This window comes from Herpailurus yagouaroundi, unplaced genomic scaffold (genome assembly GCF_014898765.1).
Source record: "Herpailurus yagouaroundi ecotype Mexico unplaced genomic scaffold, PumYag 29, whole genome shotgun sequence".
Lineage (NCBI taxonomy): Eukaryota > Metazoa > Chordata > Mammalia > Carnivora > Felidae > Herpailurus > Herpailurus yagouaroundi.
The window spans coordinates 33,560,100-33,577,055 of NW_024412377.1; the positions used below are offsets into that span (position 1 = coordinate 33,560,100).

A 16,956-nucleotide genomic window follows, 5' to 3' on the forward strand; every position below is an offset into this window, starting at 1 on the left:
CTAGGGAAAGCCTCTGGGTTTGTTTTCTGAACAGGCTTTCTCCCTGCCCACATTCTCTCCCATACCCCCAGCCTTTGGGAGTCAAGGAGCATCACTGCTAACACCCTCTAAGACTAAGCAGGAGAGGTGCCTTTTTTCTTAGGTAACTGAATTCAAAGTGAAGCTCTATGCTGCTCATAAATTGACATGTCTTCTAAAATGCTAGAACAATGAGGTAAAAAGACCCAAGTACCATCTGCTAATAGCCTTCAAATTTGCAGAGGTTACCAAAAGAACAAAAAGCGATGAACTGTTCAGCTTCAACATCTATTTATTCTGAGGATGATTTTTTTCACCAAAATCGTCCTTTATATTCACCTAGTGTATTTCATTTTGCTTTTCCACTCTCCCACCTTCTGCAAAATTTCACTTTATGTTGCCACTAGTTTCTGCTATTGCTACTGGAGGAAGGAAATAAAAATGACTGTACTGCAAAAGATCAAAGTACTGAAGTGCAAGAAATAATCAAAATTCTTACACTACAAATTTTTTTCTATTTAATCTATTTGTCTTTTTAAAATCCTCTCCATCATCACTCTTTGTCCTCTGGTTCAAATTCTTGCATTTAGAATCTGAAAGCGGATTTCACAGTTGAGCCTAAATTTCATCTCATGACTTCCCAACTCAGAATCTCCTTCCTTTCTTACCACTTCTACCAATACTTCTTGTGCCTAAATTACTTTTTTTCTTGTTATTGAATGCTCCAGAACTTCAAAAAAATGCACCTCATTTTGAAATCCTTTAAGGGAAACTCAACACAGCATACTGCTTTTTTATCTTTAAATTATCTTTTCTTAATGATATGGAACTGTACACCCAGGTGATACTGACCTTGTCACCTTACAGTTAAATAAATCAGACAGAGGAAGACTGATACTGCCCACTTCAGTATAAAAGTTTGATCCACAGAAGTGGGGAACAGAAGTCATATGGAGAGAGATGAAGAGGACCCTCTTGGGAGGAAAAGACAGTAATACGTGGGTGGCTAAACACACACACTTGGCAAGGAGCATAGAGTACCACGGCCAAGCAGAGGTGATGATGTGTTGAAATGCTTTAATGCGTTTAGTGTGAAATGCTTTGATGATGGTCCATTACGGGACAAGTATCTGTCAAAAGGAAGAATGTTCACCTTAAACTAAACACTACCAGTTACACACTTATAACATGAATAAATAACTTGCAAGGAGCTCACAGGGAATTACTGACACTAGGCAATTCTCTAAAGCAGGAGCATACTGTTTCTGAGGGAACATACATGTTCTATTCCAATGATGGATTGATGCCCAGCACTTTAAAGGAGCACAGGTGAAGGAGTGATGCATTCTGCCTGGTATATCAGAAAGCACGAGGAGCTTGCCAAGAGTTAAAATACTAATGAGGATGGGGAATCCAGAAAGAGAAGAAGCAGGAGTAAAGGCATGGAGATATAAGGCTCTCACTGTGTTTGCTCAAGGACATGTGGGATCAGGTCCCATGGAGAGAAGCTTGTGAAGATAAGGCTAGAAAAGGAGACTGAGACAGGTTGTGGAAGGCTTTAAGGACCATACTAGAATTTCAACTTCATCCTTCAATGAGGAAGGGACAGCAAAGCTTTTGAAACAGAGATGTCACAACTCCTCTGAAAGCCTGAGACATGAAAGTGGCAGAGGAAATCATTCTTTCATTCACCCATTTGATCAAAAAAATATCCATTTTGCATCAAACATACTAAATACTGGAATACAGGATTAAACAGAAAACTACTCAGGGGGCACCTGGGTGGCTCAGTTGGGTAAGCACCTGGCTCTTGGTTTTGGTTCAGGTCATCATCTCATGGTTCATGGGTTTAAGCCCCACATTGGGCTCTGAGATGACAGTATGGAGCCTGCTTGGGACTGTCTCTCTCTCCCTCTCTCTGCCCCTCCCCCATGCTCTCTCTTTCTCTCAAAATAAATAAATCTTAAAAAAAAAAAAAGAAAAAGAAAATACTCTGGCATAGTCCCTGCGCGGATGAAACTTATAAACTACTCAGGCTAATAGTCATTAAATAATTACAAAAACTTAAATACAACTGTAATATCCGATCAGGGAGCCGTAAGGAATAGATGGTTGCTGGGAAAGAGTACCAAGGACAGACCCACAGAAATTTCAGGAAAGGTACACACATGGCATCGCTTATCAACTGGAGGTGGAGGGAAGAGGGGAGGAAAGAAGGATACCAAGACTTCTGTCTTACACACTGGATGGATGCTGGTACGGTTAGCCATAATGAAAGCAAAACAAAACAAGGGAGGAAAAAGCCACTTTGTGGCTGGGTCATTTTGGGTCAGAAAGAGCTTGAAGCACTAAGTGACATCCAGGTGGAGTTGACCAGTAAGTTGTACCAGGACTGCAGCTCAGGGGAGAATGGAATTGAAGGAAGATACAGGAAAAAATAAGTTCAAGAAAGAAAGGTAAATAAAGTATTAATGGTAGTTTGAGGACCTTTTTCTAGTAATAATTTTCCCCAGTAAATGGAAAATAGTATTAAATGCTCCCTCTAAAATTGTAATGGAGAAGAAAGATAACTTCAGATAGTCTATTCAAATCTAAATCCATGCCAATGGCTCTGAAATGTAGTCCTCAGACCCAAAGCATCAACATCACCTGGGAACTCATTTATGCAAAGTGTGCTTCAAGCCCCACCCACCCGGCTGGACCCTGCAACCTCTCAGATAAAGCCTCCAGGCAATTCTGAGGCTCACTCAAGTTTGAGAGACTTGCCAAACACACACACAACACACACACCATCTCGTTTGGGCTGTTGGTTATGTTTAGCAAAAAAGTTCTCAAGGTTACTATTTCTGTTTGTCCACAGAGTTCTTTCATCCATATATTAAACATGTATTGAGTGTCTATACTATGCCTGATAGTATGTAATGTTGACAGGGATGGAGGGTGCCTGTGTGGTCATATCAGGTGAGCGACTGACTTCAACTCAGGTCATGATCTTGCGTTGGTGGGTTCGAGCCCCACATCGGGCCTCCCTGCTGTCATTGCAGAGCTCACTTTGGATCCTCTGTCTCCCTCTTCTGCCCTTCCCTGCTCATGCTCTCTCTTTCTCTCTCTCAAAAATAAATAAACATTTAAAAATGTTTTAAAAAAGTGTTGGAGAATAAGGTATATGATACTGTTCCTGACAACCAGAAACTTTCGTCTTGTTAAGCAGTCAACGTATACATTTGAAAAGTTAAACAAGCACCCAAGTGTTAAAGTTTAAGGGAACTTAGAGATGAGAATTCAAGGACTAAATAATCGTAATGCCAAGTGCCAAGCCTGAAGAAACACCTGCATGCAGGCACTTGGATCTATGACAATCAAACTGGAAAGGAAGAAACTTTGGACCCTCATATGAATTTTTAATGAGGTACAGCCTCTAATTTTTTTTTTTTTTTTAATGTTGGTTTATTTATTTTGAGAGAGAGAGAGCCTGAGCAAGAGCAGGGGGAGAGGCACAGAGAATTCCAAGCTCTGATTTGTCAGCACGGAGCCCAAGGGAAGGGGAGGGGCAATCCTGATACCATGACACTGAGCTAAAATCAAGAGACAAGAGAGGCACCTGGGTGGCCCAGTTGGTTGAGTGTCTGACTTCTGCTCAGGTCATGATCTCATGGTCCATGAGTTCAAGCCCCACATGGGGCTCTGTGCGGATAGCTCAGAGCCTGGATCCTGCTCTGGATTATGTGTCTCCCTCTCCTCCAACTGCTCATGCTCTGTCTCTGTCTCAAAAATAAATAAACGTTAAAATTTAAAACAAAATAAAATCAAGAGACAAGAGTAGGAGGCTTAACTGCCTTAGCCACCCAGGCGCCCCACAAAGCCTCTAATTTGTAACTGCCACCTGAGAAGAAGTTTGCTGGGCTTCAGAAGTGGTTTAACGCTATAACTAAATATGGAAAGTGAGTAAATTACACTTAGGCAAATAAGTAACTGGCTAAAGAGCAAATGTTTTTAACCTCCAGGCAAATGTTTTTAACCTCCAGGCAGGGTATCACAGTGTCCTGGCATGCATTAGTTTCAAAAGCACCTGCAGCAATGTGACTGAAGGTTACTCAAGTGCCCTTCTAATAATGCTTTATAAACCCAAAGCTACCTGCAATTACCAAAAAGCTTCCTTTCCTAAGAGGCATTTATGAGTAAAATGTTCCAGTTCTACATCACCCCCTAGCATTTACCTAAGAGGCTTAGTGGCCCCTGAGTTCACTGTTGTCAAGAGACTGGATTCGGGAAACAGTAATGGGGCGGGACAGTCTGTGAGTACACCGTGTGCAAGGTATGTTTTTCAAGTACAAAACTATCATTTAATACGCTACTAAGTTAAAAAGGTCCCTTTTCGTTGTTGTTCTCTTGCAAGGAAGAGGTTCCGCGGTTACGATGGTAGTGGAGATGCGCTACACTCCACTCACTTCTGGGCCAGTACTGGCCTCGGGGAACTCGGAACACGAATTCCACCTGAGCTTGGGCTACATTTAGGGACAGAGCAAGGCAAAAAAAAAAACCCTATCAACTAACAATCGCTGCGAAGAGTGTCTCAGGATACCACTTGTTGGCGAATTGGCAGTAAGGGCGGAACAAGATTTTCTAAGGGTTTGAAAACGGAAATCCTCCAACGCGGATGCCGGCGCCCCAAGACCCCGCGCGAGCCACGGAGGGCCGAAGCGCTACAGGCTTCTCCGCTGGACAGGGAAGATGCCCAGGCGTGCGCTCCAGTCCGGGTTCCCTTTCCCACCGCCGCGGTGCTGTGCGGCTCAGCCAAAAAAGGGAAGACAGGGAGGAGACGGCATTCCACCTCCAAGGCACCCGGCGTCCGCCCCCTCCGCGGCCAACTCGTGCTAACCAGTCCTGGATTCTGGGCCTCTAGAGGCCCCCCAGCCCTCAAATCCCAGTGCGGGGTGCAAACCTGCCCCCTGCTGCCGTCACCCCTACCCCGCCGTAGACACGCGCGCCCTCCCGGTGCCCCTCTGAGGACGCGATTGTGCCCTGAAGGGCGTCTCGCCGCTGCCAAACGCCGTCCCGCCCGCTTGCAGCCCCTTGGCGCAACTCTACGCCTGGTCTCGCCTGGCTCGGGGAATCGGCTGCAGAACCGCGCAAAGGCAGCCACCCGAAGGAGCAGAGAGGCAAGGCAGGCGTCGGTGCGTCTCGGTGCCTCTGGACCCGGCGCCACGGATGCTAACTTGTAGGTTGGACAGCGTGGGTGCGGGCAGGGGAGAGGACATGGGCACACGCGGGGTTTCGTCTGCTCTCTGGCGGAGCGTGGCCTTCTTCGCTTGCACTTTACCTTGGACCAGATGCCGCCGGAGCGGCAGGTGGAGGCGCAGCGCCAGGGCCAGGCGGAGAGGCGTTTGAGAGCCGCCATGTTCGGGGCTGGGCTGGGAGGAGACGGCGAGCTGCAGCGCGCGCGTGAATGTGTCGGAGCGCTGCCGGACCGTCGCCGCGTCAACGGGAAGGGAGCGAGAGGCAGGCGCGCGAGGGGCGGGCTGGAGGCTCGACCGCGCGTCGCTGACGTCCTCCTGCCTCCCGTGCCCTCTGAGGCTGCAAGTTTATAGAGACGCGAGGCTGGGAGGGGCCGGGCCGGGAGCGTAAGCCTGCGTTGCTAGCGCGGGTCGCGGGGGAAGTACCCCAGTCCTTCCGCCGCGGAGTCTTTTCCCCGCGCCCGCGGGTTCCGGGCAGCTGTGCCCCATGCACGCACTTGCCTAGGCAGCCCCTTGTCGGCCTGTTAGCTTTGAGGAGGCGTGGGAGTCGGCCTTCGCCAAAGTCTTTGGTAATTGTTCGCCTAGCATTGGGGCAGCGCAGGGTCTCTCTCGGAGCCTGTTGCTTTTCCAAGTCAGTGTCCAGCACGTGTGTGGGCGGCACGTGTGTGGGCTACCCCCTCGAGGTCCCCTACATCTGTTCCCCCCTCCCGGACAGCTTTCATTTCGTCCATGTATCAGTCCCCTCTCTCCACCCTTGGCCCCGACTTGAGTAGAGCACGTTTGGAGTAAGAATCTGCCACAAGCCAAATGCCATTAGGTGTGACCAAGAAAGCCTGGTCAAGATTGCCCGTGGACAAGACACAAGGTTAGGACTGGGCCTCTAGGGCCTTCTCTTCCTTCTTTCCCTTCTCCCATCATCCAAGTCTGTATTTTGCAAGATCTTTCTGGCACTGGAGTCCCAGAAACTCCAGAGATTACTCAACAGATGCAAACATTCAGGTGTATATCCTTTTGACTGTCCTTAGGTTACATAATTTATCTAGGCCTAAGTGTCCTTACCTGAAAATCTTAAATGTCAGAATTGTCATAAGGTTTACATGAGATTAATCATTCAAAGCTTCTGGCCCCGTTATAAACACGGAACAATTAAATGTTAGGCATTATTCAAGTTGCAGTTGTGGATTGGTATGGTACATACATTCTCTTAAAGCCTTATCTTTTGACCAGCCCCTTGAGGACATGAGCCAAGTCGGATTTCTTTTTTTTTTTTTTTTTTTAAATGTTTGTTTATTTTTGACAGAGACAGAGTATGAGCAGGGGAGGGGTTAGAGAGAGAGAGGGAGACACAGAGCCCAAAGCAGGCTCCAGGCTCTGAGCTGTCACCACAGAGCGGACGCGGGGCTCGAACTCACAGACTGCTAGATCATGACCTGAGCCAAAGTCGGACGCTCAGCCGACTGAGCCATCCAGGCGCCCCAAGATATTTACAGAACCATCTATGCGTTTAGCAGACTGGAAGGACCAAGTGGAAACTCAGTAAAAGTTTTAAGTGCTGAACAAATCCTGGGCTTATGGCTCTTTTGAACCAAAGCAAAGCACACAAGGAAATTAAATGAGACCTTAGCTTCTTTAACAAGCACACAATCAACCATCCAGTTTCAAGTCTGTCCATAAAAGCATTTGCCCTTTCATGGTATTCTTTTAACTCTTTTTTCCTTATGAATATTATTATTTTAATCAAAATCAGTGAGAGAACAGGATGCCAAGTTAGACTATCCAATTACATTAGGAGAAATTATGTTAGTAATGCTCTATGTTTTCAACATATTTTAAGAAGTTGAATAGAGGGGAAATTCAGGTATTAGAACTTAAGTCCCATTACTAGTCCTAATCAGCATATAGTAGCTGTCCTACTGTAGCTTTTTGAATGTGGAAAAGCTAACATTCACAATTGGGTCTGCTTTTCCACTTTTGCCCTTCTAAAGGACATATGAAATGGAAAACAACTTTGGCAACTTTGTCTAACTGTGGTCATATGACTCACTCTTCTTGGCTGGTCTCACTCTGTTGCTTCTGACTGAAGAGAAGACACACATTTCAGGCTTGTACTCCATGTGACTTTAATTCTTGTGGGGAAAAAAAATCAGCCTCATTACTCTATGGTCAAGACACTGTACTATTTTTTTTACAGCTCTATGGCTGTGTTTTATCCTTTTTAAAATACGAGTTTCTTGAATTTGAACAAATTATAGAAAAGTTCTTCTATACAGATTTCCCTCCTGGTTCCAAAGTCATTTCAGTTTTAGTCTGTGTAAAACCCAATTTTTTTTTAATATTTTTTTTTGAATTATGAGAATAGTTCCCTCTTGCTTTGGAGGACAGTTTGTGGCTAATATATTCTGGAAACTATTCTTTGTGTAATATTGTACAGCTTAATTTACACATTCTTGAAAGTTGAGTTTTTTTTTTTTTTTTTAAGGTTTATTTTTTGAGAGAGAGGGAGCTAGTGCACACAGTGGGGAGGGGCAGAGAGAGGGAGACAGAGAATCCGGAGCAGGCTTCACACTGTCAACATAAAGCCAGACACGGGACTCAAACTCACAGAACTGGGAGACCATGACCTGAGCTAAAGTCTGACATTTAACCAGCTGAGCCTCCCAGGTGCCCCAAAAGTTGAGAGAATTGAATTGAATTCAAAGCTTTTATTTTTTATTTTATTTTATTTAATGTTTTTTATTATTGAGAGACAGATACAGAGCGTGAGCAGGGGAGGGGCAGAGAGAGGCAAAGACACAGAATCTGAAGTAGGCTCCAGTCTCTGAGCTGTCAGCACAGGGCCCGACACAGGGCTTGAACCCACAAACTGTGAGATCGTGACCTGAGCTGAAGTTGGTCGCCCAACGAACTGAGCCACCCAAGTGCCCCATTTTCTGAATTAAAAGCTTTTAAACAAAAGGTCTGATTCCAGAGAGGCAATAGGAAAGTTTCTTTTGTATTATGTTATTTTATGTATGTGTGTATATATGTATATCATGTTATGTTTTAGATATATGTGCATACATACATTCATTTGTGTGTATGTTTACATACATATATATACTGCATATCCCCTTTCTATCAAATGAATGCAACTTGTCAAAGTTAGATTGTAAACTTTCTAAATTGCCATTCTCTGTTTGAGGGATTTTTAAAGATTTCTTTTGAAGTTTATTTATTTAATTTGAGAGACAGAGAGAGAATCCCAAGCAGGCTCCGTGCCCTCAGTCCAGAGCCCAGTGCGGGGCTGGATCCCCCAAACTGTGAGATCATGACTGAGTCAAAATCAAGAGTTGGACACTTAACCAACAAGCCACCCAGGCATCCCTGCTTGAGGGATTTTTGCTTAAATTATCCTGAAATACTATTTATTAGTATCATCTCTCATTACTGAGATATAGGACATCCTGCCCTCACAGCTGATAGAGTATTCATTTACTCCTCCACATTGATAAACAGGGGCATCTGGAAACTTGTTTTTCAAAGGTTGTTTGACTGGTTTAACTAGTAATAGTTCTTAACTAGATCATTTGAATAAGTAAAAAAATGTATGCATGCTCCATTTTATACAATGGTTTGTTAATATATTAGAAACAAATTCCTTCAGATATTTTCCTCTAATGTATTTGAAAGACATAAATTTGAAATTTTACATAAATATGTAAATGTATTATTTTATAAGGCAAAGTATCTCTTTTTTTTTTTAATTTTTTTTTCAACGTTTATTTATTTTTGGGACATAGAGAGAGACAGAGCATGAACGGGGGAGGGGCAGAGAGAGAGGGAGACACAGAATCGGAAACAGGCTCCAGGCTCTGAGCCATCAGCCCAGAGCCTGACGTGGGGCTCGAACTCACGGACCGCGAGATCGTGACCTGGCTGAAGTCGGACGCTTAACCAACTGTGCCACCCAGGCGCCCCAAGGCAAAGTATCTCTTAATTTACTTCTTTTATGTGTTATTTTCATAGATTTTTGGAAACAGTGCATTGTATTAACTAATGTGCTCCTAATATTTATTTGATGGGGGCGCCTGGGTGGCTCAGTCGGTTGAGTGTCCGACTTCAGCTCAGGTCATGATCTCACAGTCTGTGGGTTCGAGCCCCGCGTCAGGCTCTGTGCTGACAGCTCAGAGCCTGGAGCCTGTTTCCAATCCTGTGTCTCCCTCTGTCTCTGCCCCTCCCCCACTCTCACTTTGTCTCACTCTGTCTTTCAAAAATAAATACAAAAAATTTTTTTTAATATTTATTTGATGGAAAAAAAATGAATTAAATTTTACTTACAGTGTAGGGTGGGTGGCAGTAAAGTAAATGCACAAGATGTTTGGAGAAAATTCAATTCCGGAAATGGAAAAGAAAAATATGTTCAGGTACTAAAGAAATTTAAAGAAGCAAAACACACCAGAGCAATTTTGTATCATTTCAAGTCTGGATGTATTACTTCTGCTTAAACCCTCTCAGTGGTGTGGGGTGCTGGGGTGACTCAGTCTGTTAAGCAGCCAGCTCTTGGTTTCAGGTCAGGTCATGTTCTCATGGTTTGTGGGTTTGAGCCCTACGTCAGGCTCTGTACTGGCAGTAAGTAGCCTGCTTGGCTCTCTCTCTGACCCTCCCACTCTTTCTCAAAAAACAAAAACAAAAACAAAAACAAAAAAACCTCTCCATGTTTTTAAGATACAAAGTTCAAGCGTCTTAACCTGGCATACAAGGGAGATTATCTCTTCTGGTTTTCCTTTCTCCCAGCACAATACCTTTATATTTCAATCTATTTGGTATTTGCCTCTTCACTTCCACAGGATGAATTCACACAACCTCAGAATCAAATGTTGATAGCAAATGGTAAAGAACATAGACCCTGTATGTAGCTAGGCTGCCTGGGTTCAGATCTCAGCTCTGCTATTCTCTAACCATGGGGGCTCTTGTGGTTAATAGTTTAAAAAGAGGCACAGAATAGCAAGATAGAAGATCATGTCCAGACCAGATTCTGTTTGCAGTTTTCAGTATCTGTTTGGGAGAGGATTATACTTTGTGATGCTTTCTGTATTTTCATAAACTAGAATACATGAGGCAGGATTCAATCCCTGGACTAGATGGTAGTATAGATTGCTTTTATCTTTATGCTTCCCTGTTTTATAAACTGTCTTTGACCCTGACACCCAAGTTTCACTCATTCTGCCCAACCTCAAGACTTCAGTGTCCATTTCTCTCATCTGCTTGATTGGAGTTGCTTCCTAAATGAATTTCCTTTCTCTCTCAGAGTTCACCACCTCTTAAATGATCATGTCAAATACACATCTGGTCTTTGCACAAGCTCTCCTAAACTTCAAGAATCCTCATAGACTGCAGGTTCAAGTTCAAGTTCTTATAGCCAAGATCTCTCTAATCAAGGCTTAGAAAACCATATAACTTTAAAGGCTTCACTGAAGTACTTCAGAGGTTCCACAAACATTATATATATTTTTTAAGTTTATTTATTTTTTGAGAGAGAGAGAGCATGCGAGTGAGCATGAGCGGGGGAGGGCCAGAGAGCGAAGAAGACAGAATCCGAAACAGCCTCCAGATTTTGATATTAAATCTTAAATTATAGTTGAACTACCCTGTCAATCCTAACAAAGCAATTGCACGTACACTCAATTGTGATGTTTCTCTGATTTTAACATACTGAAGGTTACCAGATTATGCAATTGGGAATAATGGTTCTTTCTCTTCTGAATGCCTGTGTTTCAACTTGCAGAATAAATCAGTGATTAAGGTTGAAGGGCGCGTGGGTGGGTCATGTGGTTAGCAGCAGGCTTTGATTTCCAGCTCAGGTCTTGGTCTCTGGCTCAGGTCTTGATCTCAGGGTCTTGAGATCAAGCCCCACCTCGGCCTCTGTGCTGAGCATGGAGACTTAAGATTCTCTGCCTTCTGCCCCTCTCCTGCTCGCTCTCTCTCTTAAGAAAAAAAAAAAAAGAGGCTCTGTACTTATCTTTTTTATCATTTTCACTTCTGCATGTTAAATCACTTAAACTTGTATAGCTGTATAATAATTGGATGCCCTGCTTGGATGGATCTACTGCCTAGCATTATTTCTCAGTACAGCATAGTAGTTGTTCAACAAGAGCACCGAAAACACTTCATGGTAATGTATGATAGACAGCATTTGAAGTTGTTTTCAATTTTGGTTACTTCATGTCTGATATTTGTATGTATAAACAAAAGCAATCAATATTATTAGTGACTGACTATTGAAGCAAACACTTTCTGCTACTTTTCTTTCAAGCTTCTGATATTTTTTTTAAGTTTATTTATTTATTGGGGGGAGGGGGGATGGACAGAGAGGGAGAGAGAGAATCCTGACTCAGAGCTTGATCTCATCAACCCTGCCATCATGACCTGAGCCAGAATCCAGAGTCAAACGCCTAACCAACTAAGCCACTTAGGCACCTCTGATCTACTTTAATGGAAGCAGATTTTAGGGATTTTAGGGCAAGCTGCAATACAAATCAGAATTTTCTTAGTATTGTGCACCCAAATAGAAAAAAAAAAAAAAAGAAAACAATCAGACATTAATCCATGGTTGCAAACTTTTTGTTCATCAAAAGAGCCTTATTATCATCATTGATTTCATTTATAACAGAAAAATATTATGCAACTAAAATGAAAAAAAAAGACATTTAAATTATAAAGTACCACTTATCTATTTTATATTATTTGTGTTATAAATGCAATTTTATTTGAAAGTAAATATTTACTAATTATGTTTGGAAACTATGGCTTTGACTATCTCAGCCCACCTTCTGCTCCACATGCATATCAAGGGCCTTCTGACATGGAGTCTTTGTTCATGCCTTCTTTCCTATTATTAAAATAAAATGCAAACTGGAGACCAAACTTGAAAATTCCCTAAGGAAACAAAATCATTTAAGCCCTGTAAACAAAACTAAATCTTATTTCACGAACGTTAGTGAAATTTAGGTTATTTCTTTTTTTTTTTTTTAATTTTTTTTTCAACGTTTATTTATTTATTTTTGGGACAGAGAGAGACAGAGCATGAATGGGGGAGGGGCAGAGAGAGAGGGAGACACAGAATCGGAAACAGGCTCCAGGCTCTGAGCCATCCACCCAGAGCCTGACGCGGGGCTCGAACTCACGGACCGCGAGATCGTGACCTGGCTGAAGTCAGCCGCTTAACCGACTGCGCCACCCAGGCGCCCCTAGGTTATTTCTTATAAATGCCTCTGATAATCATAAAATACACAAGTCATCTTCCTAAAATGGTGTAAGATAATCACTTAAATTTTTTTATGAAGATATAATTGACATATAACATTAGTTTCAGTTATAGAACATAATGATTTGATATCTGTGTATATTGCAAGATGATCACCACAATATATCTAGTTAACAGCCATCACCACACATAGCTACAATTTTTTCTTGTGATGATATCTTAAAAGTGATATACAATACAGTATTATTAGCTATAGTCACCATGCTGTACATTACATCCTGTGATTTATTTATTTTATAACTGGAAGCATGTACTTTTTGACCCCTTAACCCATTTGCCTACTCCTTACCCCCTCTGACAAGCAGCATTCTCTTCTCTATGAGTTTGGAGATTTTTGTATGTTTTTCATTTTTAGATTCTACATGTAAGTGAGATGATATGGTATTTGTCTTTCTCTGACTTATTTCACTTAGCATAATGTCCTCAAGTTCCCTCCATGTTGTAAATGGCAACAATGTCTTTTTAATGACTGAATTTTATATACATATAATTATATATATAATTATATACAATATATAATTATGTAACACGTATAATTATATATAATCATGTAGTTATATATATAATACATATAATTATATATAATTACATGATTATGTAGTTATAATATGAAACACATTTTCTTTTTTTCTTTTTTTTTAATGTTTATTTATTTTTGAGAGAGACACAGTGCAAGTGGGGGAGGGGCAGAGAGAGAAGGAGACACAGAATCTGAAGCGGGCTCCAGGCTCTGAGCTTTCAGGACAGAGACGAACACAGGGCTCAAACCCATGAACCATGAGATCATGACCTGAGCCAAAGTCGGGAACTTAACCGACTAAGCCACCCAGGCACCCCATACAGACATATTTTCTTTATCCATCCACTCATTGATGGACACAGGTTGCTTCCTTGCCTTGGTATCGTAAATAATGCTGCAGTGAATATACAGATACATATATCTTTTTGATTTAGTGTTACCATTTCCTTTGGATAAATACCCAGAAGTAGAATTGCGGATCATATGATATTTCAATTTTTAATTTTTTGAAGACCTTTCATCCTGTTTCCCACAGTGGCTACACCAATTTGTATTCCTACCAACAATACACAAGTGTCCCCTCTTGTCCACATCCTCATCAACACTTACTATTTTTTGTCTTTTAGATTCTAGCCATTTTGACAAGTATGAGGTGATAGCTCATTGTGGTTTTGATTTGCATTTCCCTGATGATTAGTGATATTGAGCACCTTTTCAGATACCTGTTGATTGGGTGATTTTTTTGCAGCACAATCCTGCTAATTGTGCTCTAAGACAACTATTAATGCCTGCAATAATATATTTGGAAAAAATGCTGCCGAGAGACTGTGACACCCTTTAATTATTTTCATATCATGTTCCAAGTTCATTATTTTAGCTGCTCAGTAGAGCACAAGTCAGGGTCACTTATCCAGCCATAGGGAACCAACTCATTACATTATAGTATATCATGTTTTGTTTTGTTTTATTTAATGTTTATTTTTGAGGGGCGCCTGGGTGGCTCAGTCGGTTAAGTGTCCGACTTCTGCTCAGGTCATGATCTCACGGTCCGTGAGTTTGAGCCCGTGTCGGGCTCTGTGCTGACAGCTCCGAGCCTGGAGCCTGCTTCAGATTCTGTGTCTCCCTCTCTCTCTGCCCCTCCCCTGCTCATGCTCTGTCTCTCTCTGTCTCAAAAATAAATAAAAACATTAAGAAAATAAAATAAAATAAAATAAAATAAAATAAAAATAATGTTTATTTTTGAGAGAGAGAGTGGGGAGTGGGGCAGAAAGAGAGTGAGACAGAGAATCCAAAGCAAGCTCCACGCTCTGAGCTGTCAGCCCAGAGCCCAACACGAGGCTTGTACTCAAGAACTGCGAGATCATGACCTGAACAGAAGTCGGACACTTGACCAACTGAGCCACCCAGGTGACCCTATAGTACATCTTTTTGAAAAACTATTATGCTACCACTAAAAAGTAAGACTTTTAAGTATGTGTGGAAATGTTTAGAATAATCATAAAAGGCAGAATTCAAACTGGATTCTATAATGATCACAGCTGTGTGTTATATAGTTTCACATAAGGCCAAAACTGAAAAAGACCACTGAAAAATGAGAAAAAAAATACATACAGTGAAAGCAGGACTTTAGGTATTTTCTGTCATTGCTTAAAATATTGTATAACTTTTAATTAACTTTTAAAAGCACTGTACGTATAGTTTCATTGTGAGTTTAAAATATCCGTTTCAGGATTTCGAAGAGGTATTTGTACTCCCATATTCATTGCACCATTATTCACAATAGCCAAGATGTGGAAGCAACCTAGATGTCCATTCACAGATGAATGGGTAAAGAAAATGTAGTATATACATACCTTACAAAAGAAGGCTATCTTGCCATATGTGACAACATGAATGAACTTGGAGGACATTATGTTAAATAAAGTAAGTCAGCCCCGGAAATACAAATACTGTATGATTCCACTTGTATCAGGTATCTAAAAGAGTCACATTCATAGAAGCAGAGTAGAATGGTGATTTCCAGGGGCTCAGGGAAGGGGAAATGGGGAGTTGCTATTCATAATGGGTATGAAGTATATATAATATACCTTTATATTCATAATGGGTATGAAGTTTCGGGTGTACACAATGAGTAAGTTCTAGAGATCTGTACCACACTGTATGTAGTTAATAATACCGTATTGTGCAATTAAAAATGTGTTAAGAGGGTCTATCTCATGTTAAGTGTTCTTAACACAATATATATATTTCCAGTGTGTTATATTTAAGTATATTTCATATATATGTATATTTATACAGATATGTATTTCCAATTCAGTTACCAACTTTGCCTTCTCCAGTCTCAACCTGGGAATCCAGGGGAGTGTTTTAGGAGACTAGATGTGGTATTTCATGTCACACACGAATCATTCCTGTGGCAGCCCCCAGTGGAATAGCAATGATAAATCTTCCAATATGTACTTTTCTATAGATGAATTAGGGTGGCGGCCTTCGGTGAAATAAAGCTATTTGGTTGGAAAATAAATAAATTAACAAGATAAACATTTCCCCACTTATAAATCCTAAATGGACACCAGCCAGTTCCCAGTGGTCTTGAGCTGTGACTTGAAACATTGCTACTCTTCAGTCATATCTACACTGTGAGTTTTCTGCCTACCTCAGGGTACCCTGCAGTTCCATTTACTGATGTCTAACAAAACACTTCCAAATGCTGAAAGGATAGAATGGACTAATATATTGAGTAATCCTAGAGTATAATCAGTCTAATAGCATTGAAGTGCTGTTCCCTGGAATGCAGTTGGGAAAGTAGTGGGGGGAAAGAAAGGTGACAGAATTTAGAGATAGCTTTTAGTGACCAGATGTAGAAGGAAGGGAAAGTAGATTTCAACAGGCAGGCTTTATTTCCCATTTTGTATAAGAACCTGGAAGAAAAATTGGTTTTATATAAATATCTTGTAATAATTAATGATTTTTCACTGTCTTTTAAAAATTTTTTTAAATGTTTATTTTTGAGAGAGAGACAGAGAGACAGAGCAGGAGTAGGGAGGGGCAGAGAGAGAGGGAGACACAGAATCTGAAGCAGGCTCCAGGCACAGAGCTGTCAGCGTGGAGCCGGACGAAGGGGCTCCAACCCACGAACCACCAGATCATGACCTGAGCCGAAGTTGGATGCTTAACCGACTGAGCCATTTTAGAAGGCAAAACATAACATTTTAAATATCCATCCCCTTCAATATATTATACCTTTACCAGGAGAAACACTACACAGCAATTAAAAACAATGAGAGAGATCTACATGTACTTACAGGAAAACTTCACCAGAATATATTGTTAAGTAAAGAAATCATGTTGCAGAGTAGTGTGTATGATGTGATGCCACTTATGTAAAAAAGAATAAACCAAAATTATACATTTGTGGTATTTGTATAGAAATTCATAGAAAAATATCTGAAAGGAAACTAAACTGTTAACGGTGGTTATTCTAGAATATTAGAGAGAGTAGGAGTCCAAAGTAAAGGGGGCTTTTTAATTTTCCATTCTATATGCATTGCCTTGTTTTAATTTTTACTGTATGTAATTACATACTATTTGTATAAATTTTTTTTAATTAAGAATCAACAGGGGTGCCTAGGTGGCTCAGTCGGTTGAGCATCTGACTTCAACTGAGGTTATGATCTCACAGTTCATGAGCTCAAGCCCCATGTCTGGCTGTGTGCTGACAGGTCAGAGCCTGGAGCCTGCTTCTGATTCTGTCTCTCTTTCTCCCTCTGTCCCTCCCTACTTCACGCTCTTTCTCTCTGTCTCTGTCTCTCTCTCAAAAATAAATAAGCATTAAAAAAATCAAAAATTATCCAGTAATTTCTTAAACTTTTAATTGTGTA

General features: G+C 41.4%; 2 protein-coding genes across 2 annotated transcripts in view; one reads left to right on the forward strand and one right to left on the reverse strand.

The window, feature by feature from the left end:
• The window catches only part of OXCT1 (3-oxoacid CoA-transferase 1), a 138,926-nt gene extending 133,340 nt beyond the window's left edge, over positions 1 to 5,586 (reverse strand). Inside the window, exon 1 of the mRNA XM_040496180.1 lies at positions 5,339 to 5,586. Within this exon, the coding sequence (XP_040352114.1) occupies positions 5,339 to 5,416 (78 nt within the window). The 5' untranslated portion in view covers positions 5,417 to 5,586. The remainder of the gene's footprint in view (positions 1 to 5,338) is intronic.
• RIMOC1 (RAB7A interacting MON1-CCZ1 complex subunit 1) overlaps positions 4,631 to 16,956 on the forward strand; it is a 43,874-nt gene continuing 31,548 nt past the window's right edge. The window contains exon 1 of the mRNA XM_040496203.1: positions 4,631 to 5,236. Coding sequence (XP_040352137.1) covers positions 5,227 to 5,236 — 10 coding nt within the window. The 5' untranslated portion in view covers positions 4,631 to 5,226. The remainder of the gene's footprint in view (positions 5,237 to 16,956) is intronic.